We start from the raw sequence: 27,575 nt of genomic DNA, 5'->3' as shown, positions 1-27,575 counted from the left end.
ATGACTCTGAAGGATTGTGAAGTAATAAGGTAACAGATTGTAGTAATAAGTTTGCCTTTGGGCTTTCTGAAAGAAGGGCCATTCATTAAAGATTTGTCTTAACCCAGGGGTAGGGTACTTCAAGCAATCTCTCCCTAGGACACCTCCTCCTACCTGCACTGTGGAGCCTGCCACTCCTTCTTTCTCTCCCAAGTAACTGTCTGAAAGTTATAGACCTAATCTGGGCTATCTTTTTATTCTTGGTTTTCCTTCATTCCTACACAGTATCTTTAATTCCTAGGTCCTTATTCTACAGCTGCATGCTACTTCCTCACCCCAAGAAGGGTTAGAACAAGAGTCCTAGAACACCTTGCTTACCCAGTGAAGAAGTTTAGATAAGGTCAACTGTCAACTGGACATTTCCATGGGGATGTATCACAGTCATTTCAAAATCAACATGTTCAAAATAGACCTCACCACATTTCCCCCAGAGTCTTCTCCTATTACCAATTTGGATAGGCTAGAAACTGTTTTCTGGAACCCTCTTCCCTAGATCTTTTTAGGTTAGAGGTGCCAAGAAAAGAACATACACAAGATTTGGGGGTTGGGGGTGGGCAATAGGAGTGACATGGCAGCCACTACGTCCTGTATGTCACCATGGTTCGATGAGATGTTTCACATATGCAGAGGTGCCTGGCAGGTTCCAGCTTCTCCTTACTTCCTTCTACTCTGCCTCCATCTTTCTCCAGACTGTTGACCCTGCTGACCAATAGCAGAGGCTCTGATGCATCACAGACACCTGCAGTGGACCCACAAAGGTAACTCCTGTCCTTAGACTTCTCTATCAACCTCTTCTTCTTTATGGTCACACATCAGTGGCTAAACTTCCTTGGATTATAAGGCTGATTGATTGGTGACTTCTCTGATCCTCCAGCTCCTCTTAGACTTTCTCTCATCCAGCTCTTTGCACAAAGTATGGGATCTGCGATGGTTTGAAAGGATGTATGGACCCTAGAAAAGCCATGTTTTAATCAAAATCCCATTTCATAAAGGCAGAATAATTCCTATTCAATACTGTATGCTTGAAACTGTAATCAGATCATCTCCCTGAAGGTGTGATTAAATCAAGAGTGGTTGTTAAGCTGGATTAGGTGATGACATGTCTCCACCCATTTGGGTGAGTCTTGATAAATTTCTGGAGTTCTATACAAGAGGAAACATTTTGGAGAATAAGAGATTCAGAGAGAGCAGAGCAGAACAACGCAGCCATGAGAAGCAGAGTCCACCAGCCAGCCACCTTTGGAGATGAAGAAGGAAAGTGCTTCCCAGGGAGCTTCATGAAACTGGAAGCCAGGAGAGAAAATTAGCAGATGATGCAGTGTCTGCCATGCATCCTTCCAGCTGAGAGAGAAACCCTGACTGTGTTTGCCATGTGCCTTCTCACTTAAGAGAGAGACCCTGAACTTCATCGGCCTTCTTGAATCAAGGTATCTCTCCCTGGATGGATACCTTTGATTGGACATTTCTATAGACTTGCTTTAATTGGGACATTTTCTCAGCCTTAGAGCTGTAAACTAGCAACTTATTAAATTCCCCTTTTAAAAAATCATTCGGTTCCTGGCATTGCATTCTGGCAGCTAGCAAACTAGAACAAGATCTAAAAATAAAACCTTTTTCCAAAACACCTACGTTCTGCTTTACCAATTGAGCCTTGTCTGATAAGGGAACTACCATCACTCTGCCCTCCCTTTTAGGATATATGAAATCTTCTACCAAGACCTGTCTTGTTTCTCTCTTAAATACCTCTCTATCATCCACTTCCCTCCATTTCCATTGCAACCACACTGTTCCAGGGTACCAAAATCTCTGGCTCGGATTTCAGCAATAGTCTCCTGGCTGGTGTACCCACTTCTAGTCTTGCTCTTTCTGATTGTATTATACGTAGAGCAGCCAGAGGGGATTCCCTGCCTACAGCCTTTTACTGGCTTCCCTTTGTTCTTGGGATAAACTCTAATGTTTGACCAAGCTCTGCCTCTTTAGGCTTCTGATACCTTTTCTAGCCTCATCTCATCATTTCCCTTCACCTCACACCAATGTTGTGTAGAACCATTGAACAAAACTTTGCCAGTTTGGTAGGAAATAGTATTTAATTGTTCTGATCTACAATTCTTCTTACTCATTGCTTTAATCGTGCTATGTATGTAGGGTCTGCAGATCCATTTCCAGGAGCTGCCTCATTCCCATACCTTAAATGTGGGAAGGAGTGAGGTGGGTCCTTAAACCAAGTTATGAGTCTCTTGTAGGTGCCAGCTCCCTGGGGTGAGGTCAGGCAGCTTGCAGGGTGGCTATAGTACTCATATCTCATCTCCGCATGCAGCCCTCAGGCAAGATGGGGATATCAGGAAGAAGATCCCTTACAGAAGCTTATCGGTCGCTTAATGTCAGCTACCCCCAGAGAGGCAAAAACAGAGAAAACAGCCCTAAAATGCTTCCCAAGGATGAAAATGGGTAGTTCTCTACATGGGTTCTTAGCAGCTATTTTTCTTCCAAAGTGCATTTGTTGTATATTAATTTTGTCTATTAATTGGTTAATTTATTCATGTCATTTATTTTACTTAAATACAACACATTTTATTTATTTTTATATATTTATTAGATATCCAATTAATGCTTTCTCCTTTTTAAAAATACTCAAAATGCAGAAGTAATTACAGAAAAAGCAGGTCTTTTTTTCTCCAAGGTAACCACTGCCAAAAGTTGGGTTTGCATTGTTTCAGACTGGTTTCAATGTACTTTCACTTATATGTGAAAATATAGACACAATCCATTTTAAAAGATAGGTATAATTTACAAAGACTTAAATGCATGAATTCTAAACATACAGATTGATACATACATATTTATATAGGACAACACTTGCAGACCCCCATTAAGTCTTTTTTTTTTTTCTATTTTTAAAGAAATTATAATATTCTGCAACTGTTTTCTTTCACTTCTCAGTATGGACTGGATATTTTTCAAGTCAGTACTTATCAATTTACCCCATTCTCTTATTTTTTTAATGTTTTATTTTGAAACAATTTCAAACTTACACAATTGTTGTGAGCTAGTGGCCTGCCCTAAGGAATTAGGACTCATATATTCCCACAGTTGCATGAGACACGTTTATAGAATCTTATATTCATAGATTTCGCCCGTTGGTTCTGCTTCTCAAGGGAACCTTGACAAGACACCCATAAAGAGAAATCCAACCCCCCCCACCGTAAAATACACAGATCCACCAATATTAACATTTTGCCACCTTTACAGCACTATTCTATCATCTATCATCTATCTATCCATTTATATCTATTTTCTGAATTTATCTGAGAGCAGGATGCATATGTCATACTACTTGAATACATAATACTTCTGATACATTTCCTAGGAACAAGGATATTTACTGAAGGGACCACTTTAACTACAATGATCAAATCTTTAAAAATTAATGCTGATTTAAATCTTACATTTTATATTCCAATTTTTTCATTATGTCTCAGCAATGTTGTTTTTTAATGCAATTATTCTGAAATATATTCACATACCATATAATCATCCAAAGTGTACGATCAGTGCTTCACCATATCATCATAGAGTTGTGCTTCAACACAATTTTTGAACATTTCCATTACTCCAAAAAAATAAAAATAAGATTTAAAAATAAAAATTATAAAGAACACCCAGAACATCCCATACACCTTATCTTCCCCTATTATTTCTTTATTCTATGTCTTTATTTTCTTACTCATCCGTCCACACATTGGATAAAGGGATGCCAGTCAGTGTTCAATTTGCTAGCTACCAGAATGAAATATACCAGAAATGGAATGGCTTTTAAAAAGGAGAATTTAATAAGTTGTTAGTTTACAGTTCTAAGGCCAAGAAAATGTCCCAATTACAACAAGTCTATAGAAATGTCCAATCAAAGGCATCCGGGGAAAGATACCTTGGTTCAAGAAGGCCGATGAAGTTCAGGGTTTCTCTCTCAAGTGAGAAGGCACATGGCGAAGACAGTCAGGGCTTCTCTCTCAGCTGGAAGGGCACATGGCAAACACAGTGTCATCTGCTAGCTTACTCTCCTGGCTTCTGGTTTCATGAAGCTCCCCGGGAGGTGTTTTCCTTCTTCATCTCCAAAGGTTGCTGGCTCATTGACTCTCTGCTTCATGATGCGGCAGCATTCTCTGCTCTCTCTGAATCTCTCATTCTCTAAAATATTTCCTCTTTTATAGGACTCCAATAAACCAGTCAAGATCCACCCAAATGGGTGGAGATATGTCATCCCATAATCCAGTTTAGCAACAACTCTTGATTAAATCACATCATCCAGGGAGATGATCTCATTACAGTTTCAAACATGCAGTATTGAATAGAGATTATTCTACCTTTATGAAATGGAATTTATATTAAAACATGGCTTTTCTTAGGGGGCATGCTTCCTTTCAAACCAGCACAGTCAGAAAGCTTTCACAAAAACACAGTCACACCTTTAAAGCTATATAGTAGTACAATCATCATCAAGAATCAAGGCTATTGGATTACAGTTTGATAGTTTCAGGTATTTACTTCTAGCTATTCTAATACATTAAAAACTAAAAAAGGATAACTATATAATGCATAAGAATAATCTCCAGCATGACCTCTTGACTCTATTTGAAATCTCTCCGTGACTTACTTTATTTTATTTCATTTCTCTTCACACTTTTGGTCAAGACGTCTTTCTCAATCCCATGATGCCAGAGCTAGGCTCATCCCACAAAGTCATGTCCCATGTTGCTAGGGACATTTACACCCTGGGAGTCATGTCCCACTCAGGGGAAAGGGCAGTGAGCTAACTTGTGGACTTGGCTTAGAGAGAGAGGCCATTTTAGGAACAAAATATGTTCTCTGGGGGGTGATTCTGAGGCAAAATCATAATTAGGCTTAGCTTCTCCTTTGCAGGAAGAATTTCCATAAAGGCAAGCCCAAGATCGAGGGCTTGGACCATCAAATTGGAAGTTCTCAATGACTGTGAGAACATTATATCAGGTGGAAAGTTTAACATTTCCAACTTTTTCCCCAGACCTTCAGGTGGACTGCAAACACTTTTTTAAAAATGTATTTTATTACGAAGCATGTAATAACATGGATGGACCTAGAGAACATTATGCTGAGTGAGTCTAGCCAAAAACTAAAGGACAAATACTGTACTGTCCCACTGATGTGAACCGACATTCGAGAATAAACTTGGAATATATCATTGGTAACAGAGACCAGCAGGAGTTAGAAACAGGGTAAGATAATGGGTAATTGGAGCTGAAGGGATACAGACTGTGCAACAGGACTAGATACAAAAACTCAAAAATGGACAGCACAGTAATACCTAATTGTAAAGTAATCATGTTAAAACACTGAATGAAGCTGCATCTGAGCTATAGGGGTTTTTTTTGTCTGTTTGTTTGTGTCTTTTTTTTTTACTATTTTTTTTTTAATTTTTTTCTCTATATTAACATTCTATATCTTTTTCTGTTGTTTTGCTAGTTCTTTTCCTAAATCGATGCAAATGTACTAAGAAATGATGATCATGCATCTATGTGATGATGTTAAGAATTACTGATTGCATATGTAGTATGGAATGATTTCTAAATGTTGTGTTAATTTCTTTTTTCCTTTAATTAATAAAAAAATGTATTTTATTTATTAAACATACAAACATACAAGAACAAACATTCTTACCATATGATCACTCCATTCTACATATATAATCAGTAACTCACAATATCACCCCATAGTTGTATATTCATCATCATGATTATTTCTTAGAAGATTTGCATCAATTCAGAAAAAGATAAAAAGAAAACAGAAAAAAATTCATATACACCCTACCCTTTACCCCTCCCTTTCATTGATCACTAGCACGTCAATCTACTAAATTCATTTTAACATTTGTTCCCCCTATTATTTATTTATTTTTATTCCATATGTTTTTCTCATCTGTCTATAAGGTAGATAAAAGGAGCATCAGACACAAGGTTTTCACAATCACACAGTCACATTACGAAAGCTATATCATTATACAATCATCTTCAAGAAACATGGCTACTGGAACACAGCTCTACATTTTCAGGCAGTTCCCTCCAGCTTCTCCATTACATCTTTACTAACAAGGTGATATCTATTTAATGTATAAGATTATGCATTAATCTTATTAATTAAGATTAGTCAAAAAAATAGAATTTAAAAATAAAAATTAAAATGAACACCCAGAACATCCCATGCACCTTATCTTCCCCTATTATTTCTTTATTCTATGTCTTTATTTTCTTACTCATCTGTCCACACATTGGATAAAGGGATGTCAATCACAATGCTTTCACAATCACACAGTCACACCTTTAAAGCTATCTAGTAGTACAACCATCATCAAGAATCAAGGCTTATAACCTCCGGGATAACCTCTCGACTCTGTCTGGAATTTCTCAGCCATTAACACTTTATTTTGTCTGATTTCGCTCAAAAAAGGGGAACCCTTTTGATCGAGAATATTTTCTCAATCCCTTGATGCTGCGTCCCAGCTCATTCTAGAATTTCTGTCCCACATTGTCAGGAAGGTCCACACCCCTGGGAGTCATGTCCCACAAAGAGAGGGGGAGGGAAGTGAGTTTGCTTGTCATGTTGGCTGAGAGAGAGAGGCCACATCTGAGCAACAAAAGAGGTTCTCTTGGGGGTGACTCTTTGGCCTAATTTTAAGTAGGCTTAACCTATTCTTTGTGGGGTTAAGTTTCATATGAACAAACCCCAAGATTGGGGGCTCAGTCTATTGTTTTGGTTGTCTCCACTGCTTTTGAGAACATCAGGAATTCTCCACTTGGGGAAGTGGAATTTTCCCCCTTTCTCAACATTCCCCCAAGGGGATTTTACTTTGCAGACACTTTTAATCTTTTGTGCAGCTTACTCTGGGATGTATTGGGCATTATACTAATGTGTACAAACCCAAAATTTCACTCCCTATTCAAGTTTCCCCTGGATCTCACTCCCTATTCAAGTAGTTATGGTGTTTGAATAAGCAGACTATACAAGTTAAATTAGATACTGTGCTACAGAATATATAACTTTTGTGCCAGATAAATATCTCTCCCTTTGGTCTTTCACAGAAGTTGAGATTTAAAACACAGTCAATAAAACTCTTTACCTTTTAGTCTGGTTTGCCTTTGTCCTAACCAGATCCACTTCATTCATATCTGTAATTGATGACTGAACTCTTTTTCAGATTTTTAACAGTTGCTGTATGGGGTAATGCTAACTTTTATAGCTTCAAAACTCTAATTCTGAGTCTCAGGTGTCACACAGATACTCAAAGTTTCAGGGAATGACCAAGTTATACACAAGGAGCTCAGCATCTCAGAGTTTAGAAACAGCCAGTACAAACTCAGGAATTGATGTAAGTGCTGTAAATTGCTTACAGTCTAGGAACCTTTATAATAAGCCTTCCCCTAATAGCCTATCCTCTCAAATTCAATTCTCAGAGTTTGCACTTTATAGTCGGTTCACATTAGTGAGGGGTTATAATATTTGTCTTTTCATTTCTGGCTTTTTTCATTCAACATACTGTCTCAAGTTCTGTTCACCTAGTTGCATGCTTCGCAGCCCCATTCCTCTGGCTGCTGCTCAATATTCCATAGTGTGTTTACATCACCGTTCACCCTTCTGTTCATCAGTCGATGGACCTTTAGGCCACCTCCATCTATTGCTGGTGCTCCATCCACTAGGGCCATAAACACCCTTGTTCAAATGTCTATTCCTGTTCCTGCTTCCAATTTTACCAAGTATATATCTAATAGCAATGTTGCAGCATCATATGGCAACCCCTCTCCAAGCCTCCCGTGGAGCCACACACCGTTATCCAGAGGGGTTGCCTCATTCTACTCTAACAACAGTGAACAGGTAAATCTCTCTGTCCACATTTTCTCCAGCACGTGTATCTTTCTGTTTATTTTCTAAACAGCTTCATTATACACCAAAAGTAAACAATCAGTGGTTCCTGGTATAATCACACAGTCATGCATTCACCACCACAATTTCCATGACGGCATTTCCATTTGTCCCACAAAATAATAAGAGGGGAAAAAAAGGAGATGAAAAAAATTTGAAAAAAAATAAAAGAGGAGAAACAGTGAAAAAAAAACCCCACCATGAATCCCATAACTTCCCTTATATCCCCCTCTTATTGACATTTAGCTTTGGTGTATTGAATTTGTTACATTTAATGGAAGCGTATTACAATGTTACTCTTAACTATAGACCCTAGTTTGCATTGATTGTATTTTTTCCATATACCATCCCATTTTGAACACCTTGCTATACTGACATTCATTTGTTCTCCCTCATGTAAAAACTTAATTATATTTGTATGTTTAATCACCATCATTGTCCACTCTAGGTTTCACTAAGATGTACAGTCCCAGTCTTTATCTTCTATCTTTTCTTCTGGTGTCGTACATACCCCTAGCCTTCCTCTTTCAACCATATGCACACACAGCTTTTTATAGTGTACATAAAATATTGTGCTACCATCTGATACTATTGTGCTATCCATATCTGGGTTTTATGATCAAAACTGATAAACATTCTGTACTCTTTCAGCATCAAATACTCAATCTCTACCCTCATTCTATCTCCTGATAACCTATGTTCTCAACTTCAACTCTCAAAGTTTGCTAATTAATGTTAGGTATAAGTGAGACAATACAGTAACTGTCTTTTTGTTTCTGGCTGATTTTACTCAAAGTTCTCAAGGTCCATCCTTGTCATATGCTTTATGACTTTATTCTGTCTTTCAACTGAATATACCACCGTTTGTTTATCCACTCATCCATTGATGGACATTTGGGCTGTTTCCATCTTTTGGCAATCATGCATAATGTTTCTATTAACATTGGTGTACAAATGTCCATTCCTGTTCCTGCCCTCAGTTCCTCTGAATATATACTTAGTAATGGGATTGCTGGATCAGATGGCAGTTCTATATTTAGCTTCCTGAGGTACCACCAAATTGCCTTCCAGAGCAGTTGCACCATATTACATTCCCACCAACAGTGGATAAATATACCTCTTTCTCCACATCCTTTCCAGCACTTGTAGTTTTTGTTTTTTGTCATATATATATATATATATAGTGGCCATTCTAATGGGTGTGAGATGATATATTATTGTGGTTTTGATTTACAGTTCCCTAATAGCCAGTGAAGTTTAGCATCTTTTCAGTTTTGGAGCCATTTGTATTAATTCTTTAGAAAAGTGTCTGCCCATGTCTTTTGCCCATTTTTTAAATTGGGTTGTCTTTTTGTTGTTGAGTTGTAGGGACACTTTTTATATTTGGAAGTTAAACCATTATATGATATGTGGTTTCCAAATATTGTTTCCCATTGTGTAGCCTGCATTTTTTTTTTTACTTTCCTAGCAAAGTCCTTTGATGCACGAAAGTGTTGAATTTTGAAGAAATTCAATTGATCTGTTTCTTCTTTCATTGATCATTCCTTGGGTGGAAAGTCTAGGAAAACACCTCTATCACAATATCTTTAAGATATTTCCCTACATTTTCTTCTAAAAGTTTTAAGTTTTTAGCTCTAATGTCTAGGTCTTTGAACCATTTTGATTTAATTTTTGTATAAGATATAATGAGATAGGGGCCCTCATTCATTCTTTTGGGTATGGATATCCTGTTGTCCAAGCACGATTTATTGAAGAGGCTGCTCTGTCTCAGTTGCATTGGCTTGATTGCTTTATCAAAGATCTATTGTCAATATATAAGAGGGTCTATTTCTGAACACTCAATTCAATTCCTTTGTCAGTATATCTATCTTTATGCCAATACCATGCTGTTTCTGTTTTGATCACTGTAGCTTTGTAATATGTTTTAGTCAGGTAGTGTAAGACCTCTCACTTCATTCATTTTAGCAATTGAAGGCACTTGCGTTTCCAAATAAATTTGGTTATTGGTTTTTCTATTTTTGCAAAATAAGTTGTTGGGATTTAAATTAGTATTCTACATTGAATCTGTAAATCAATTTGGGTTGAATTTACATCTTAGTTACATATAGTCTTCTAATCCATGAATGTGGTATGTTCTTCCATTTATTTATATCTTCTTTTATTTGTTTTAGGAAACTCTGGTAGCTTTATGTGGATATGTCTTTTGTGGCCTTGCTAAATTTACTCTCAAATATTTTATTCTTTTGGTTGCAATTGTAAATTGAATTTTTTTCTTGATTTCCTCCTCAGATTGCTTATTACTAGTGTATAGAAACAATACCGATATTTGGATGCTACTTTGCTATACTCATTTATTAGCTCTAGTAGCTTTGCTGTATATTTTTCAGGATTTTCAACATATAGTGTCATGTCATTGGCAAACAGTGAAAATTTTATTTCTTCTTTATGTCCCCTTTCTCACTTCTGATTTTATTAATTTGCACCCTCTCTTTTTTTTTGTCAGCCTAGCTAAGTGTCCATCAATTTTATTAATTTTCTCAAAGAACCAACTTCTGGTTTTGTTGGTTCTCTCTGTTGTTTGCATGTTCTCAATTTCATTTATTTCCCCTCTAATCTTTGTTATTTTTTCCCTTTTGTATGCTTTGTGGTTAGTTTGCTGTTTTTTCTCTAATTCTTCTAGGTGAACAGTCAATTCCTTGATTTTTGCTCTTTCATCTTTTTTAAAATAGGTACTCTATGCAATAAATTTCCCTCTTAGGACTGCCTTTGCTGCATCCCATAAGTTTGATATGTTGTGTTCTCATTTTCAGTTGCCTTGAGATATTTACTGCTATTTACTGATTTTTCTTGTAATTTCTTCCTTGATCCACTGTTCTTTTAAGAGTGTTTTGTTTAGTTTTCATAAATTTGTGAATTTACCAGGCTTCCACCTGTTATTAATTTACAATTTCATTCCATTATGATCCAAGAAAGTGCTTTACTGTAATTTCAATATTCTTAAATTTACTGTGACCTGCTTTATGCCCAACATGTGGCCTATTCTAGAGAATGATCCATGAGATTTCAGCTGTTCTGTTCTCTAGTTCACTAATTCTTTCTTCTTCTCCCTCTTCAAATCTGCTGTTGTAAGCCCACATTGCATTTTTATCTCTTCTATTATGCCTTTCATTCCCATAAGTTCTGTCGCTTGTTTTTTCAAACTTTCAAATTCTTCTTTATTTTCACCCAATGTGTTCTTTATATCCTTCATCTCTTATGCCAAATCTTCTATCAATTTGATTTAATTTTTATTTCATTTTTATTTGATAAATATCTTTCATTAGTTGTTTCAACTCCTATATATTGCTTGAAGTGTTAGTTTGTTTCTTTGACTGGGCCATATCTTCATTTTTCTTAGTATGATTTGTAATTTTTTTTAGTATCTCGGCATCTGATTTCTTTGATTAGCTTATTCTGGAGGTCACTTTCACTCCTTTAACTAGGGTTTTCTTATTGATTGGCTTTGTTCTTTCTCTGTTATTTGGTATTCAGTTCAAATTATTCTATAACTCTAGCATAGCTTCTGTTTAACTGGTCAGAATTTTTTAGCTCTGTTTTTTCTGGTTCTTGCCCTAAAAGGAACTGCTTTTTTTTTGAGGCAGATCTCCCCAGATACACCTGACCCCAATCAGATTTTCCTAGACCAGACAGGCCCAGGTCTCAGGAGGAGAGTACAATCAGTATCAAGTTTCCCTGAGGATGAGACCCAGCATGTTGTCAGAATTTCCTATAAGACTTCTGGATTCCATTTCCTATTCTACCCAGCAGGTGATGTGTGTTAGCACACAGCACCCCGGTGACATAAAGTGGTGCAGTGCCTTTAATTCTCAGCAGACCCTGTCTCTGCTAGGGGTGCAGTTGAAGCAGAGGCTAAAATGGAAGACAAACTTAAGCTGTTTCTGTTTTCCAGACCCTGGCATCTGAATCCTCTGAATGAGGGAGGTCACTTGAGCTGAGCCATGCCCCTTTCTCAGGAAAGATATGTCCTTTAGGAACTTAGTTTCTCAGACCTATCTTAACTCCACCCTTGCCTGGGTCAGTACTGACAATTGAAGATGCCTGAGGCCTTCTCTAATCAGGTACCTAGAATAGTTTTTAAAAAGAAAAAAAAATGAGCCAGTTTCCAGCTCCCAAGTTTCACAAGTCAAGAGCCCAGAGTTGGTACTAGCTCTATATGCCCGTTTTTCTTGGAGGCACAGCCCTTTTCCAGTACTCTGAGCTTGGCCGACTACAAAACTCTCCTTTTTGTTGTTGTTGTTGTTGTTGTTTTCCCTGTCAGCCCACCTCCTCTCTTCCTGGAGATACCTCGAGTTTCCTTTCCTGCTTGCTCTGGGTTTATCTGTGCTCAGAGTCTGTATTCAGCAGCTCAAATTTGTTAATTAAAGCCACAAATGCAGAGAGGTTGAGCTACCTTCCCTTGGTCCTAGTAGAGACTGTTTCTTTTTACCCCAGAGAAGTGTCTCCAACACAACTTGCCATACTACTGGGGGGGGGGGGGGGGGGGGGGGGACACCAGCTTCCAGTTTGGCAGCTTTACTTAAAGTTCTGTGCTGTAATCTTGGACCTTCCAACCATCTCGGACTGGTGTATGATGTGTGTCCAGTCATGGATGTCCCTGAAACAGTTGCTCCAGACAGTTCCTGGCTATTTACTAGCTGCTCTAGAGGACTAAATAAATTCTCCACCTCCTTACACTGCCATTTTGCCCTGCTTGTCTCTGACTAGCAATGACCTTTTGAGCCTTTTCTCTTCCATTGTAAGATTCTATCCAGTATCATACATTAAATTTAATTGACATTATCACTTTGATTTCTCTTTCTTTTTTTAACTGTGGAAGCATGCATACAACATAAATCTTCCCACTCCAAACTCTCCCAATCATAACATTTCATGGGATTAATCACATGCACAATGCTGCCTCATCACCATCCGTTGCTGTAACTTTCTCTTCAACCCAAAGAGAAACCTGACACTCATTTTGAATAATTCCTTTTAGATCTCTTAGAAAGAAAAAGTGTAATTATAAATAAAAAATACATTCATTTCCTGGTGCCTGCCCATGCAAAACAAACAAACAAACAAAAATAAATAAATAAAAATAAAAAATACAATAGTATTGGTATTTATATTTACCTATGTCATTATCTTTAATGGAGATCTTTAATTCTTTGTGTTGCTTCAGCCAGCTGTCTATTGTCCTTTCCTTTCAGCCTGCAGAACGCCAATTAGCATTTCTTTTTTATTTTATTTTTTAATATATTTACTGAGAAATCTTTATATACAAAGAATCCATCCATGGTATACAATCAATGTTTCATAATATCATCACATAGTCATTTTTAGAACATTTCCACTACTCCAGAAAAAGACTCTTAGGCATAGTCATAAGTAGGCTTAGCTTCTTCTTTGCAAGAATAAGTTTTGCAGGGGCAAATCCCAAGATCAAGGGCTAGGCCTATTGATGTGGTTGTCCCTACTGCTGGAAAGAATATCAGGAATTCCTCAGATGGGGAAGTTGAATATTTTCTCCTTTCTCTCCAGTCCCCCCAAGAGGACTTTGCAAATGCTTCTTTATTCTCTGCCACATTACTCTGGGATGTATCAGGGCATCATACTAACCTGTACAAACCAAGAAGATCTCACACCCTATTTAAGATTCCATACAATCATGGTGTTCAAATAAACTGACTACACAAGTTAAACCAGATAATGTGCTTCCCAATATATAAATTTTGCACCAAGTAAATATTTCTCTCCTTGGTCTCACACAGAAGTTGAGGTTTCAAAATATGGACCATATCATTCTTTACCCTGAGTTCTGATTTACCTTGGTCCTTTCCATATCAGCTTCATTCATAATTGAATCTAATTGAAGTACGATCACTTTTTCAACAATCCAACCTAAGCAAATAGCCATGCCTTGCCACCATAATTCATATGAAGACATTTCCATTTCTTCCACATAGAATCCATATCCCTCCTTTATATCCTCCACTTGTTGACATTTAAAGTTTTGGCATAATGCCTTTGTTACATTCAGTGGAAGCGTATTATGTTACTGTTGACTGTAGACCCTAGATTGCATTAATTGTATTCTTTCCTGTATGCCATCCCATTTTCAACACCTTGACATTCATTTGCTCTCCCTCATGCAATAACGATTTTATATTTGTACATATAACCACCATCACTGTCCACTCTAGGTATTCTTAAGTTAAACCATCTGAGTCTATCTTTCATTCTGGTTCTATACATGCCTTCAGCCCTTCTCCCTCAATCATATTCACATTCAGCTTCATTCAGTATACTTATATTATTGTGCTACCATCAGATAGTATTATGCTATCTACTTCTGAATTTTTCAGTCAGTCCTGTTGCACATTCTGTATTTCTTCAGCTCTAAATGCCTAATCTCTACCCTCTTTCTATCTCCTGATAACCTGTGTTCTCAACTTTAACTCTCAACGTTCATTCATCATTGTTAATTCATATTAGTGAGACCAAACAGAATTTGTTCCTTCGTTTACTAATTTCACTCAGCACAATGTCCTCAAGGTTCAGCCATGTTGATACATGTTTCATGACTTTTTCTGTCTTACAACTGTGTAATATTCCATTGTATGCATATACCGCAACTTGTTTGGTCAGTTGATGGACATTTGGGCTGTTTCCATCTCTTGGCAATTGTAAATAATGCTTTTATAAACATCGATGTGCAAACGTCCATTTGTATCCTTGCCTTCAGTTCCTCTGAATACATAGGTGATAATGGAATTACTGAATCATATGGCAATTCTATAGTTAGCTTCCTGAGAAACCACCAAACTGCCTTCCAGAGTAGTTGCATTATTTTACATTTCCACCAACAGTGGATCAGTGTGTCTCTTTCTTCACATCCTCTCTGGCACTTGTCATTTTCTGTTATTATGATAATGGCCATTCTAGTGGGTATGAGATAGTATCTCATTATGGTTTTGATTTGCATTTCCTTAATAGCCACTGAAGTTGAGCATCTTTTCATGTGCCTCTCAGCCATTTGTGTTTCCTCTTCTGAAAAGTGTTTGTTCATGTCTTTTGTCCATTTTTAATTTTTTTTGTGTCTTTTTGTTGTTGAGCTGTAGAATCTATATATTTTGGATATTAAACCCCTATCTGATATGTGGTTTTCAAATATTGTCTCCCATTGTGTAGGCTGCCTTTTGCTTTCCTGACAAAGTCCTTTGATGCACAGAAGTATTGAATTTTGAGTAGACCCCATATATCTATTTCTTTTTTCATTGCTCATGCTTTGGGTGTAAGGTCTAGGAAATCATCTCCTATCACAAGGTTTATAAGATATTTCCTTCTAAAAGTTTTATGGTCTTAGCTCTAATGTTTAGGTCTTCAAACCATTTTGAGTTAATTTTTGTATAGGATGTGACATATGTATCTTGTTTCATTCTTTTGCATATGGATATCCACTTCCCCAAACACCAATTATTGAAGAGGCTGCTCTGTTAAAAAAAAAAAAGATCAATTGTCCATAAATGAGAGGGTCTATTTCTGAATACTCAATTCAATTCATTTGGTCAGTATAGCTATCTTTGTGCCAGTATCATGCTGTTTTGATCACTGTAGCTTTGTAATATGCTTTAAAGTCACGTAGAGTGAGCCCTCCCACTTCATTCCTCTTTCTCAAGATATTTTTAGCAATTGGGGGAACCCTCCCCTTCTAAATAATTGCAGTTATTAGTTTTTCTATTTCTACAAAGCAAGTTGTTGGGATTTTAGTTGGAATTGCATTGAATCTGTAAATCAATTTGGGTAGAATTGACATTTTAACCATATTTAGCCTTCCAATCCATGAACATGATATAACCTTCATTTATTTAGGTCTTTCTTGATTTCTTTTGGCAATTTCTTGCTGTTTTTTTGTGTACAGGTCTTTTGCATCCTTAGTCAAATTTATTCCTAGATATTTGATTCTTTAGGTTGTTATTGTAAATGGAAGTTTTTTCTTGATTTTCTCCTCTGATTGTTCATTACTAGTGTGTAGAAACCCTTGGGTATTGATCTTGTACCCTGCTACTTTACTGTACTCATTTATTAGCTTTAGTGGCTTTGTTTTATATTTTTCAGGATTTTTGACACACAGTATCATGTCATCTGCACACAGTGAGAGTTTTGCTTTTTCCTTTCCAATTTTGATACTCTTTATTTCTTTTTCTCATCTATTTGCTCTGGCTAGAACTGCTAGTGCAATGTTGAATGACAATAATGACAGTGGGCATCCTTTTCTTGTTCCCAATCTTAGAGGGAACGGTCTCTATCTTTTGCCATTGGGGATGTTGTTAGCTGTGTGTTTTTCATATATTCCCTTTATCATGTGGAGGAAGTTCCCTTCTATTTCTATCCTTTGAATAGTTCTCATCAAGAACCGAATTTTGTCAAATGCCTTTTCTGCATCAATTGAGATAATCATGTATTATATATAATCATGTATTATAAACATAATATATTTCCTCTTATTGATATGGTTTTCTTGTCTTGAAGCAGCCTTGCGTACCTGGAATAAATCTCACTTAATCATGGTGTATAATTCTTTCAATGTGCTGCTGGATCCGATTTGCAAGTTTTTTGTTGAAAATCTTTGTATCTATATTCATTAAAGAAATTGGTCTGTGATTTTTCTTTTCTTGTGGTATCTTTGGTCTTTAACATTTCTTGTGGGACTAGACTAGTGGTGATAAAGGTCCTAAGCCATTGATTATCTGGGAATACCTTAATCTCTCCCTCATTTATGAAAGACAGTTTTTCCAGATGTGGAATTCTTGGTTGGCAGGTTTTGTGTTTATCACTTTAAATAAGTTCCCCTGCTGCCTTCTTGCCTCCACAGTTTCTGATGAGAAATTGGCACTTAATCTTACTGAAGCTGTGTTGTACGTGACATATTATTTCTTTCTTGTGGCTTTGAGAATTCTTTCCTTGTCTTTGGTATTTGACAATTTGATTATAATATGCCACAGTTTGGATCTATTTAGATTTACCTTTTTTGGAGTTTGTTGAGTGTCTTTGATGTATATATTCATGTCTTTCATTAAATTTGGAGCTTACAGCCTTATTTCTTTAATTATCCTTTCTTTCCCTTTCTCTCTTTTTTCTCTTTCTCAGTCTCACATGGGACTCTCACATGTGTATGTTGGTATGCTTGATGGTGTACCTCAGGTTCCTCAGGCTCTGTTAACTTTTCTTCATTATTTCTTCCTTCTGGTCTGCAGAATGGATGATTTCAATTGTCATATCTTCAAGTTCTCTGATTCTTTTTTCTACCAGATCCAATCTGCTGTTGAACCCCTGTAGGGAATTTTTACTCTGTTCTCCAGCTGTGTTTGGTTCCTTCTTCTGACTGTCACCTTTCTATAGGTATTCCTTTTCAGTTCATTTATTGGTATTCTGATTTCCAATTGCTGCATGAGGTAACGCTGACTTTCACAGTTTCTGTGCTCTAGGTCAGAGCCTTACGTGTCATGTACATACCTGAAGTTTCAGGGAATGACCAGGTTGTACACAAATAGTTCAGTATCTCAGAATTTAGAAGTAACTGCTACACCTCCTGAATATAGTGACTGCTGTAAGAGCTTACAATCCAGGGCCCTTTATAATAAGCCCCAACCTGATAACCCCTGCTCTTGACTTCAATTCTCTGAGTTTGTATATTACAGTTAGTCCATGTGAGTGAAGCATGATAATGTTTGTCTTTTTGTTTCTGCCACTTCATTCAACACATTGTCCTTAAGTTTCATTCCCCTAGTTACATGCCTCACAACTTCATTCCTTCTTGCAGCTGCTCAATATTGTCTGTATATCCCACTTACTGCAATCTTTTAACAGTTTTTGGAGCTTTTAGAAAAATGTTTTTGCCAGTTCTTGCTGGTTGTTCAAAGCTTCTGTGGGTGGTTGGAGCCTTACAGCCTCTCATTCTACCATCTTGATCTAGGTGGACTCTATCCCATTCTTTATAATTGCTGTATTATAATCTGTAGTATATGTAGAGGTGTAGCATAGATTATTTAGCCATTTACCTCCTATGATGGCTAAGTTCATTTGTCAACTTGGCAAGGTTATGGTGTCTAATTGTGTAGTCAAGCAAGCACTGGCCTGATTGGTACCATAATGATATTTGGTAGATTTAAATCATCAGCAAGTTGATTGTATCTATGGCGGGTTACATCTACAATCACCTGAGGAGGTTACCTTCAACAATGAGAGAAGTCTCATCCAAATCAGTTGAAGGCCCTGAAAGTAGAAGTGATGATTTCAGCAGTCAGAAGGGAGAAGTTCCATCTCTACTTTGGTCAGCCAGCTTTTCCTGGAGAAATCATCAAAAACCTTTTTTGGACTTCCCAGCTTGTAGCCTGCCTTATGGAATTTGGACTTGCCCATCCCCACAGTTGCATGAGCCAATTCCTATTACAAGTATCATAATATTTATGTATATATCTCCTTCTTCCCTGAAGAATCCTGACTCAAACAGATTTTGCTTCCAGGAGAGTGGGATGCTGATATTGCAAATATGGAAAATGTAGAAACAGCTTGGAATTTGGGTGAAGGGTAGAAGTTGGAAAAACTGTGAGGTACTTGATAGAAAAAGCCTGAATGGCTTTGAAGAGACTGTTGTTAGAAATATGGATGCTAAACCTACTTCTAATGAGGCCTCAGAAAGAAATGATCAAGGTGTTATTGGAAACTGGGGGAAAGGTGATCCTTGTTTTAAAATGGCAGAGAACTTGGAGAAATGAGTTCTGATGTCCAATAGTAGGCAGTTTGAAAGTGATGTGCTTAGATATTTATCTGAGGAGATTTCCATGATCAGTGTGGAAAGTGCAGCCTAGTTCCTCCTTGTAGCTTAGAGTAAAATGTGAAAGGAAAGGGATAAACTGAAATCTGGATTCTTAAGCCCACGTTCTTAAGAACTTTATGGTTTGGAAAATTCTAAGCCTATCCAAATATTAGGCTCTGAGACTAGGGCAAAAAGCAGTTCTATCAGAGACCTCCCTGAACTTACAGAAAGTGAGTCCCCAGAGAATAGGTCTCCATGCGGGGGTTTAGCTGAACATGGATCCAGTCAGACATTTCAGCAGAAATCAGTATTGGTAATGTAGTTATGCAGGAAAGATCTGTGGAAAGTCCTCTGTCTGATGGCTTGAATACCTGTCAACTGCATTCAAAGCCAACAAAGTTTTTGTGAAATGTGTATGAGAAAAACCACTGCCAGGGTGGTGCAATGGTGGCTCCATGGCAGAATTCTCACCTGCCATGCTACAGACCTGGGTTCAATTCCTGGTGCCTGCGCATGAAAAAAAACCAAACAAAAAACCACCACTGCCAGCCTGGACTAAATGGAGCAAAAGAACTGAAGGAAGAATGACTTCAAGAGCAGAGCCGTGGTAGCTGAAGTGTGGACTGAAGACATCTTCTCAGGTCAACAGAGTGGGCTCACCTATGTACGTGGAAAGGGCAGATCTGTTACTTAGAGGGGATGGGGCTTCCATCCCATTGTTCAGAGAGAGTGCTGCCAGCCTAATTCTCATAGAAGGCAGAGCCTGTTCTCCAGCATTTGTATAGAGCCAGGCTACCACCTCAATGCTTGGAGAAGGTGAGTTCTTCACCCCAGTGTTTGGGGAAAGGAGGGACACTGTGCAAATGCTTGGGAGGGGTGGGGCTGCCATCCCGTGAGTCCCAGAGGATAAAGTGAAAGGAGCAAGGGCTTGGTGTCATACAGCCTGGGTTCAAATCCCAAGTTGCCACAGACTAGCTGGTAGCTCTTAGGCAAGTTACCCAACCAGTTTGGGCCCCTGCTGTCAGCTATGAAATAAAGATAATAATAGTAACCTTGTTGGTTTGGTGTGAAGGTGAGAAATGCCTGTTAATCACTGAGCACATAACTACTATCATTATGGTTAATATGTGCCTACTAGTATCTGTGACCTCACTTTCCACGACCATTTTTGTACAGATATTTCCACTAAGTTCTCTTCCCCTAATTCCTTTTCATCTGTCTGTTTCTTTCTGTTCACTTCTGGCCCTATTCACTGCCCTGGATCCATAACATTCTTGCTTCCACACACATAAAAGTACAAGTAGGCTTGCAGACACACCCATGCTTACACATGCCTGAAAAGCAATTTGAAAGAAAGAGTAGGCAGGGAACATGGTGTGTACCTATTTGAGAGTCTATAGAGTTTTTCACTTTTGAAAATATCATGTGTCCAAAAGTGTTAACTTCTGTGTGAATGTTAAGTTTACCCAATCATATGGAAATGGAATAAGGTAACTTAGTAAGGTGGATAGTTTCGTAATTAATTAATGTACAAAGAAACCTATTGGGAAATGCAAAAGAAGAAAGATTTCACTACACAATACAACAAGAAAATAATTTGATTAGGAATAAACAAAATGTGTACGATGAAAAATACATGATGATGAAAACAATAGAACTTTCCTAAGAACATGAAAGAAAACCTGAATGAGGGCAATAACTCATTTCTTTTTTCAGATTGGAAAACTCAGTATTATATTGACTGTATTATATATAATATAATATATATATATAGAAATATATTTCATAAGAGGAAATATGATAAATCAATAAATATATACAAAAACTATGCCACCACAATAATAGGCAGGGAAATGTAGATTTCAACCATAATGAGGTAGTATTTCATACTCACCATGGTGGCAAAGCTTTAGAATCTGGCCATCTCAAGTGCTGGTGAGGATGTGCAGCAATGAGAATTCTTACACACTACACTATTGGTTATAGTAAAATAACTTCAGAAAACAATATTGTCCTATCTCATAGGTTAAAGATCAGCTTTTCCCAAGAGTCTGAAACTATAGTTCTGTGGGCCAGTCTGGCTGGCCACCTGCTTTTTGTATGGCCTGCAAGATAGGAATGGGTTTTACACTTTTTTAACAGTTGAAATAAATCAGAAGAATAATATTTTGTGACATGAAAATTACATGAGATTTACATTTTGGTGTCCATAAATAAAGTTTTATTGGAATGCAACTGTACTTATTCATTTACGCATTTTCTAAGGCTGCTTTCACACTGCCACAGCAGAGTTGAATAGTTGCAACAGATACCATAGAGTCTACAAAGCCCAAAATATTTGCTATCCAGCCTTTTATAGGAAAAGTTTGCTGACCTCTGACCTACCCTATGCCTTAGCAAGTCTATTTCTAGCTATTTACCCTAGAAAATTTTGTGCATGTGTACCCAAGAGATGTGGATAAGAATGGTTCTGTTAGTTGGTATTTGCAAAGAATTGGAAACATCCCAAATATCCATCGACAAGAATATATTAGTTACTTACAGCTGCATAACAAATGAACATAAACTTGGGTTAAAAGAATAAACTTAAGCTTAAAAGAATAAACATTTAGGGTGCACAGGTGGTTCAGTGGTAGAATGTTCACCTTCCATGCTGGAGACTCGGGTTTGATTCCCGGACCATGCATCTAAAAAAACTAGAATGCGTATTTATTATCTCACAGTTTCTGTGGGTCAGAAGTCTGTGTGTAGCTTAGCTGGGTCATCTACATGTCTGTAATCATGGTGATAGCCAGCACTGGATTTTCATCTGGAGGCTCAACTGGGAAAAGAGCCACTTTCAAGCTGACTCAGGTCTTTGGTAGAATTCATTTCCTTGCAGTTGGAGGATTGGGGACCCCAAGTTCTTGCTGGGTATGGGCTGGAGGTGGCCTTCCATTCTTAGAGGCTCCTTGCCATGTGGGCCTCTCAACAAAGCTTTACTTCTTCAAAACCAGCAAGGGAGAGTCAGTAAGCAAGATGAAGTCTAATGTAACATAACACAATCCTGGAAATGACATTCCATCACCTTTGCCATATTCTAATGGTCAGAAGCACGCCAAAGTTCCCATTCACACGCAAAGGGAATGGCTTATACAAGGATGAGACACCAGAAGGTGGTGATCTAAGGTGATCATTGCGTGGCCCCCTTAGAGTGGCCCCCACAAGGAGAATGGATGGGTAAGTCGTGGTGTAGTGGAATACCTTATATCTCAGTGGAAAGATGACTCCAACTACACAAAACTGGGAAGAATATCAGGAAGTGAATATTGACTGAAAGAACAGCCAATCCCAAGGTGTCTAGAGAGGAAGATTCCATTTAGGTCAAGTTCATAAATTTGCAAACTAAACAGCATATTGTTTAGGACTACAAATATGTGCCATAAACTTATAAAGAAGAATACGATGATAAACCAAAATTTAAAATAGCACTTACCTCAGAGAGGGCACAAAAAAAGGGGATGATAAACCAAAATTTAAAATAGCACTTACCTCAGAGAGGACACAAAAAAAGAAATAGAAAAAAGAAATAGAATTGGGACTGTCACAGTAATGCTGGTTAGATAATGGATGCATGACTCTTCATAGTATCGTTATTATCTCATATACAAGTTTAATAGGTTATTTTGTATCTATTCATTATTGAAACAATGAAGGAGGCAGCATTGTTTATAGCTTTCAAAAAGAAGTGATTGGTATACTAAAGGAGTCATAAATACAATGGCTTATTATGCAGCCTATGCAAACAGTCTACAATTATTCATTTAGAAAGAAGTTCTCTGAATATAGTTTGATTAAAAAAAAAAGCAGACTACAGGCAGCATAAAGAGGATGAGCCCATTTAAGTAAAATTGTATATATAGAGGCACAAAAAATAGTTAGAAGGATATTTATCAAACTGCTAATATTAGTTTTATCTTTAAAAGAGATTTTACTTTCTTTTTTGTTTTCTTATACAGTTTTCAAGATAAGAATTTATTATTTCCTGAAAGTAATTATGTTGTTTTCAACTAAGTCTATGCCTTTTTATATTTTTACATTTTTACAAAGATATTTTCATACACTGTTTTTAAAAATTAAATCATAAAAATTTTACTTATTTCCAAAGCAGATAAAAGCAAGTAGACTGTGAAGTGAAAGGGTTCTTCTCCCTCTCCTGAATCCATTGTCTTAAGACAGACTCACTTAATGACATGACATCTTCCAAAACATGTCATTGAAGAAAGTAGTTATATTATATATTTTTTCATATTACATACTGCTCTGCAACTTGCTTTTACAATTAGCAATAATATTGTGGACATTGTTACATGTCAGTTCATATAGATCCACCATACTCTATTTTAATAGCTGTGCAACATCTCATGGTGTGAATTTCTAAATATAACAACGTTTTCTCTATGATGGACATTAATGTCCATGTAAAAAGCCAATCTTTGCCTTTTACAAACAATGCTGCAACAGACAAATAAAGTAAATCAGTAATACTAGAATTTCTCTATAATTGACTGAATGTATTCTGAATTTTTTCAAATCCATTCAACAACCTTTTATTGAGGACGTAACTTATGTGCCAGACACTGTTTTTCGGTAATGAGGATCCCATGATGAAGAAAGTAAATTCCTTCCTGCAAGAAACATGTATTTCAAATATTGCCAAATAGCCACTTATACTTCTTAAACCAATTTACACTTAACTATTCTAAGGGTTTTATTTTTCTATCCTAATTGATAATGGGTGTAAAAGAGAAAAATGATGGCTTACTACTGTCTCTTCTGCATTTTAAATTAAGGTAGAGGTTAACATTTTTATATGTGTAGGCTGTTGGATTTTCTTTATCTGTGGACTGAGGGTTCACATACTTTTCCTTTTTTTTTTATAGGTGTTTAATCTTTTAAAAAATTGTTTGGACAACAGGCTTTCATAATAAAGAAAATAAATGTTTTGACGTATTGTCTTTCTGTATTCATTTTTTTTTCCTAATTGGCATGCATCATTTTTCTGAAAAAACATATTTAAAAATATGCAAGTAAAGAAAAATTCTAGGAACATAACTTTCTGGAAGTGTGTCTAATAAAAATGTACGTTTTCAGTGTGGACAACCAAAGCTGTAGGCTGAGCCCCCAGTCTTGGGGTTTGTTCATATGAAACTTAACCCCACAAAGGATAGGTCAAGCCTACTTAAAATTTAGGCCTAAGAGTCACCCCCAAGAGAACTTCTTTTGTTGCTCAGATGTGGCCTCTCTCTCCAGCCAACACAACAAGCAAACTCACCACCCTCCCCCTGTCTACATGGGACATGACTCCCAGGGATGTGGACCTTCCTGGCAATGTGGGACAGAAATCCTAGAATGAGCTGAGACCCAGCATCAAGGGATTGAGAAAACCTTCTCAACCAAAAGGGGAAGAGTGAAATGAGACAAAATAAAGAGTCAATGGCTGAGAGATTCCAAACAGAGTGGAGAGGTTATCCTGGAGGTTATTCTTACGCATTAAGTAGATATCACCTTGTTATTCAAGATGTAATGGAGAGGCTGGAGGGAACTGCCTGAAAATGTAGTGCTGTGTTCCAGTAGCCATGTTTCTTGATGATGATTGAATAATGATACAGCTTTCACAATGTGACTGTGTGATTGTGAAAAACTTGTGTCTGATGCTCCTTTTATTTACCTTATCAACAGACAAGTAAAACATATGTTATAAAAATAAGTAATGGGGGAACAAATGTTAAAATAAATTTAGTTTGAAATGCTAGTGATCAATGAAAGCAAGGGGTAAGGGGTATGGTATGTATAATCTTTTTTCTTTCTCTGTTTTCGTTTTATTTCTTTTTCTGTTGTCTTTTTATTTCTTTTTCTGAATTGATGCAAATGTCCTAAGAAATGATGAATATGCAACTGTGTGATGATATTGTGAATTACTGATTATATATGTAGAACAGAATGATCATATGTTAATGTTTTTGTTTGTTATTGTTAATTTTTTTTAATTAATAAATAAATAAATTTAAAAAAAAAAAAGAAAAGCTAATACCATCCAGAATACCTCTGTCAGCTGGGAAGGCACATGGCTGATGTCTGCTAGCTTTCTCTAGTGGTACCTTCAAATAGTTTCCCTGGGAACATTTTCTCTTGCATCTCCAAAGGTCTCTTCCTGTGTGGACTCTGTTTGCTCTGAAGTTTTTTTCCAAAATGGTTCCCTCTGAAAGGACTTCAGTAGGAGACCCCACTTTGAATGGGTAGAGACACATCTCCACGGAAACCACCTAATCAAAAGGTCCACCCACAATTGGGTGTTCCACATCTCCATAAGACAACTTAAACAAAAAGATCCCATGCAACAATACTGAATGAGGTTTAAAGAACATGGCTTTTCTGGGGCACACAACACTTTCAAACTGGCACAAGGGGTATGGGATGTTTTGAGTTTTTTTTTTGTGTGTGTGTGTATTGAAACTGTTCTAAAATTGACTGTGGTGACAAATACACAACTATGTGATGATTTTCTGAGCCAATGATTGTATACTTTGGATTATATGGTGTGTGAATATATCTCAATAAAATTGCATTAAAAATAAAAAAATTTAATTTGTTGAATAAAAAAATGTGCTTTTTCCCTAATTCATATCTGAAGCAGACCCAAATAAACAGTGACATTTCTAGGAAATTAGAAAATCAGCTATCCTGGGAAGGATCAGAGCTCAAGAAAAGAATTCTTTCACTTTACAGTTGTATCACTTGTTCATTTCATTTATTGAGCACTTACAGGTATAGGCACTGGACACAGAAACAATGGCAGATCTCTACTCTCAGTGTCATGGGGAAGATAGAGACAGATGTAGTTATAGGTAATAACAGTATTGGTGCTTACGGAGGGCTGGGGCCATTTCTAAGCATTCCACCCGCATTATCTCACATCCATTCAACAACCCTGCAAGTTGGCACCGTTAGCCCATTTTACAGATAAGAACACCAAGTCTCAGGAGAGTGAGTTAACTTGCCCAGAGTAAGTGGCAGAGCTGAGAATCAGGCCCAGGTGCATTGACTAACAAAACTGGTGACTTTTCTATTACCCAGAGACAGAGATAAAAATCTATTTGTTTCGGAAGAAGAAGACAATCAGGAATTCATTTTGTTTAGGGAAATTGGATTTGCATTATCTGTAACCTTTGAAGTTAAAATTCACCGACAGATCTTAATCTCTCATTTCACCTTCTTTTCTTGCCTTTCTCCTGCTTGAAAAAGTTCTTTGGCTTCTCATCCTCTCAACTGCAGGACAATCAAATTCATGTGGCTCAGTAAAAGGGAGACCAGACGAGAAAGTGTTGAAGGCCAACGTCTCCAGTACTCTTTCCTTTGTTCAGCTTGAAAAAACTGCCCAGGAAATTCAAGTTTTCTGGGTGTTCTACAATTATGATCATAAACGTCGAGGCAGCCGGCACCAGGCTGGGTGGAAGAGAGTTATATTTAGTATTCCTTAGGAGCTGTCTCTTTGGAGATCACAAAGATTCTAGTACAGGCTGTTATTGTTTGAGGGCTTCTGGGCCTGTAGCAGAGAAAATGGAGTGGGTGGATTGCTGACAGTTCTTATAAATACCCCAGTATTTATTTAATGGCAGAAATACACAGAGAGAACACACAGAGCATTAGAGGAAAGAACACAGCTAAGCTCCATTCATCGCCCGGGCCCAGGACCAAGCACTTCTAGTCTGTTCTGAGGAACTGCCTCTGGGGCCAGCTGCAGCCTTGTGTCTGGGGAAGTCACCTGCCTGCCTGCTGGAAGAGGAAGGAAGGAAGGAACAGGGAACAATGAGGCCCTTGTAAAAAGCCAAGTTTTTTTTTCTTCAAGTTTATTTTCTAATCATGTCACACACCCCCGCTTAAAAATTTTTAGTAGCTCACTGCTGTTTTTTAGGATAAAGGTCAAAAATCCTAATCTGATGCACGAGGTTCTGTAGGGCTCCGGCAAAGTCTGCTTCTTCAGCCTCATGTCTCCCCACTGGTCCCCTCTTTACAGTTCCTCAAACATGCCCAGATGCTGCTCACCGCAGGACCGCATAGATGCTACTCCTTCCACCTGGACTGCTTTTCCCTCCAGCTACCCAGTTCATCCCAGCTCCTTCTTCTTTTCTCAACTGAAACATCATCTCCACAAACTGATCTTCAGTGCCATCAGAAAGGTGTTTCCTGATTCCCCACAAGAGTTAAATGCCTTCAAAACCTCTTATACTTTTCTTTTATTCAAGTTTGTATTGATATATTTGTGTGGTTATTTAATTAACTTCTACCTCTCCAGTTCTGTCTTCCTTGCTGCTTTAAGCCCAGAGTCAGTGCACAGACTTTTAGTAGTTATTCCTGGAGCAAAGTAAGAGCTCTATAAGTACTCATTGAATTAATAAATGAACAAATGAAATGACTGCTTGAGCACATAAATATTTAGCTTTAAATAGAAGGAGTAAGCTGATTATTTTCCTGAATCTTCACTTACAGCGTCTTTGTCTGAAGACACATGTCCCAGAAGCCTACAAGGAGAGCAAGGAGAAAGGAGAACGGACAAACAGAAACTCTCAGCCTCTGAAGGAAACTTGCCCACTGAGAAGGCTCATCTTCTGGAACTGTGTGGTACAGTATGGTAGTCATTAGCCATACATGCTGTTTAAATTTAAACTAGTAAAAATTAAATACAATTACA

General features: G+C 37.4%; 1 protein-coding gene across 1 annotated transcript; it reads left to right on the top strand.

Annotated features, from left to right (window-relative positions):
- The first annotated feature begins 83 nt into the window (after window positions 1-83).
- On the top strand, window positions 84-27,575 carry LOC143658039 (uncharacterized). Its single transcript, XM_077130410.1, has 4 exons — window positions 84-192; window positions 729-797; window positions 26,901-27,063; window positions 27,374-27,575. Exons 3-4 carry the CDS (start codon window positions 26,911-26,913, stop codon window positions 27,524-27,526), a joined length of 306 nt encoding a protein of 101 aa, XP_076986525.1. The 5' UTR covers window positions 84-192; window positions 729-797; window positions 26,901-26,910; the 3' UTR covers window positions 27,527-27,575.

Source organism: Tamandua tetradactyla, chromosome 15 (assembly GCF_023851605.1).
Source record: "Tamandua tetradactyla isolate mTamTet1 chromosome 15, mTamTet1.pri, whole genome shotgun sequence".
NCBI lineage: Eukaryota > Metazoa > Chordata > Mammalia > Pilosa > Myrmecophagidae > Tamandua > Tamandua tetradactyla.
Note: the sequence above shows the minus strand (reverse complement) of the source record. Positions and strands in the feature narration are given on the sequence as shown.

Bases quoted from the DNA above. Each gene is read 5' to 3' on its own strand.
- LOC143658039 (XM_077130410.1), top strand. From the start codon at position 26,911: ATGCCCAGATGCTGCTCACCGCAGGACCGCATAGATGCTACTCCTTCC. The intron at 27,064-27,373 runs GTGTTTCCTGAT...CTTCACTTACAG, and splicing joins TCTTCAGTGCCATCAGAAAG to CGTCTTTGTCTGAAGACACA.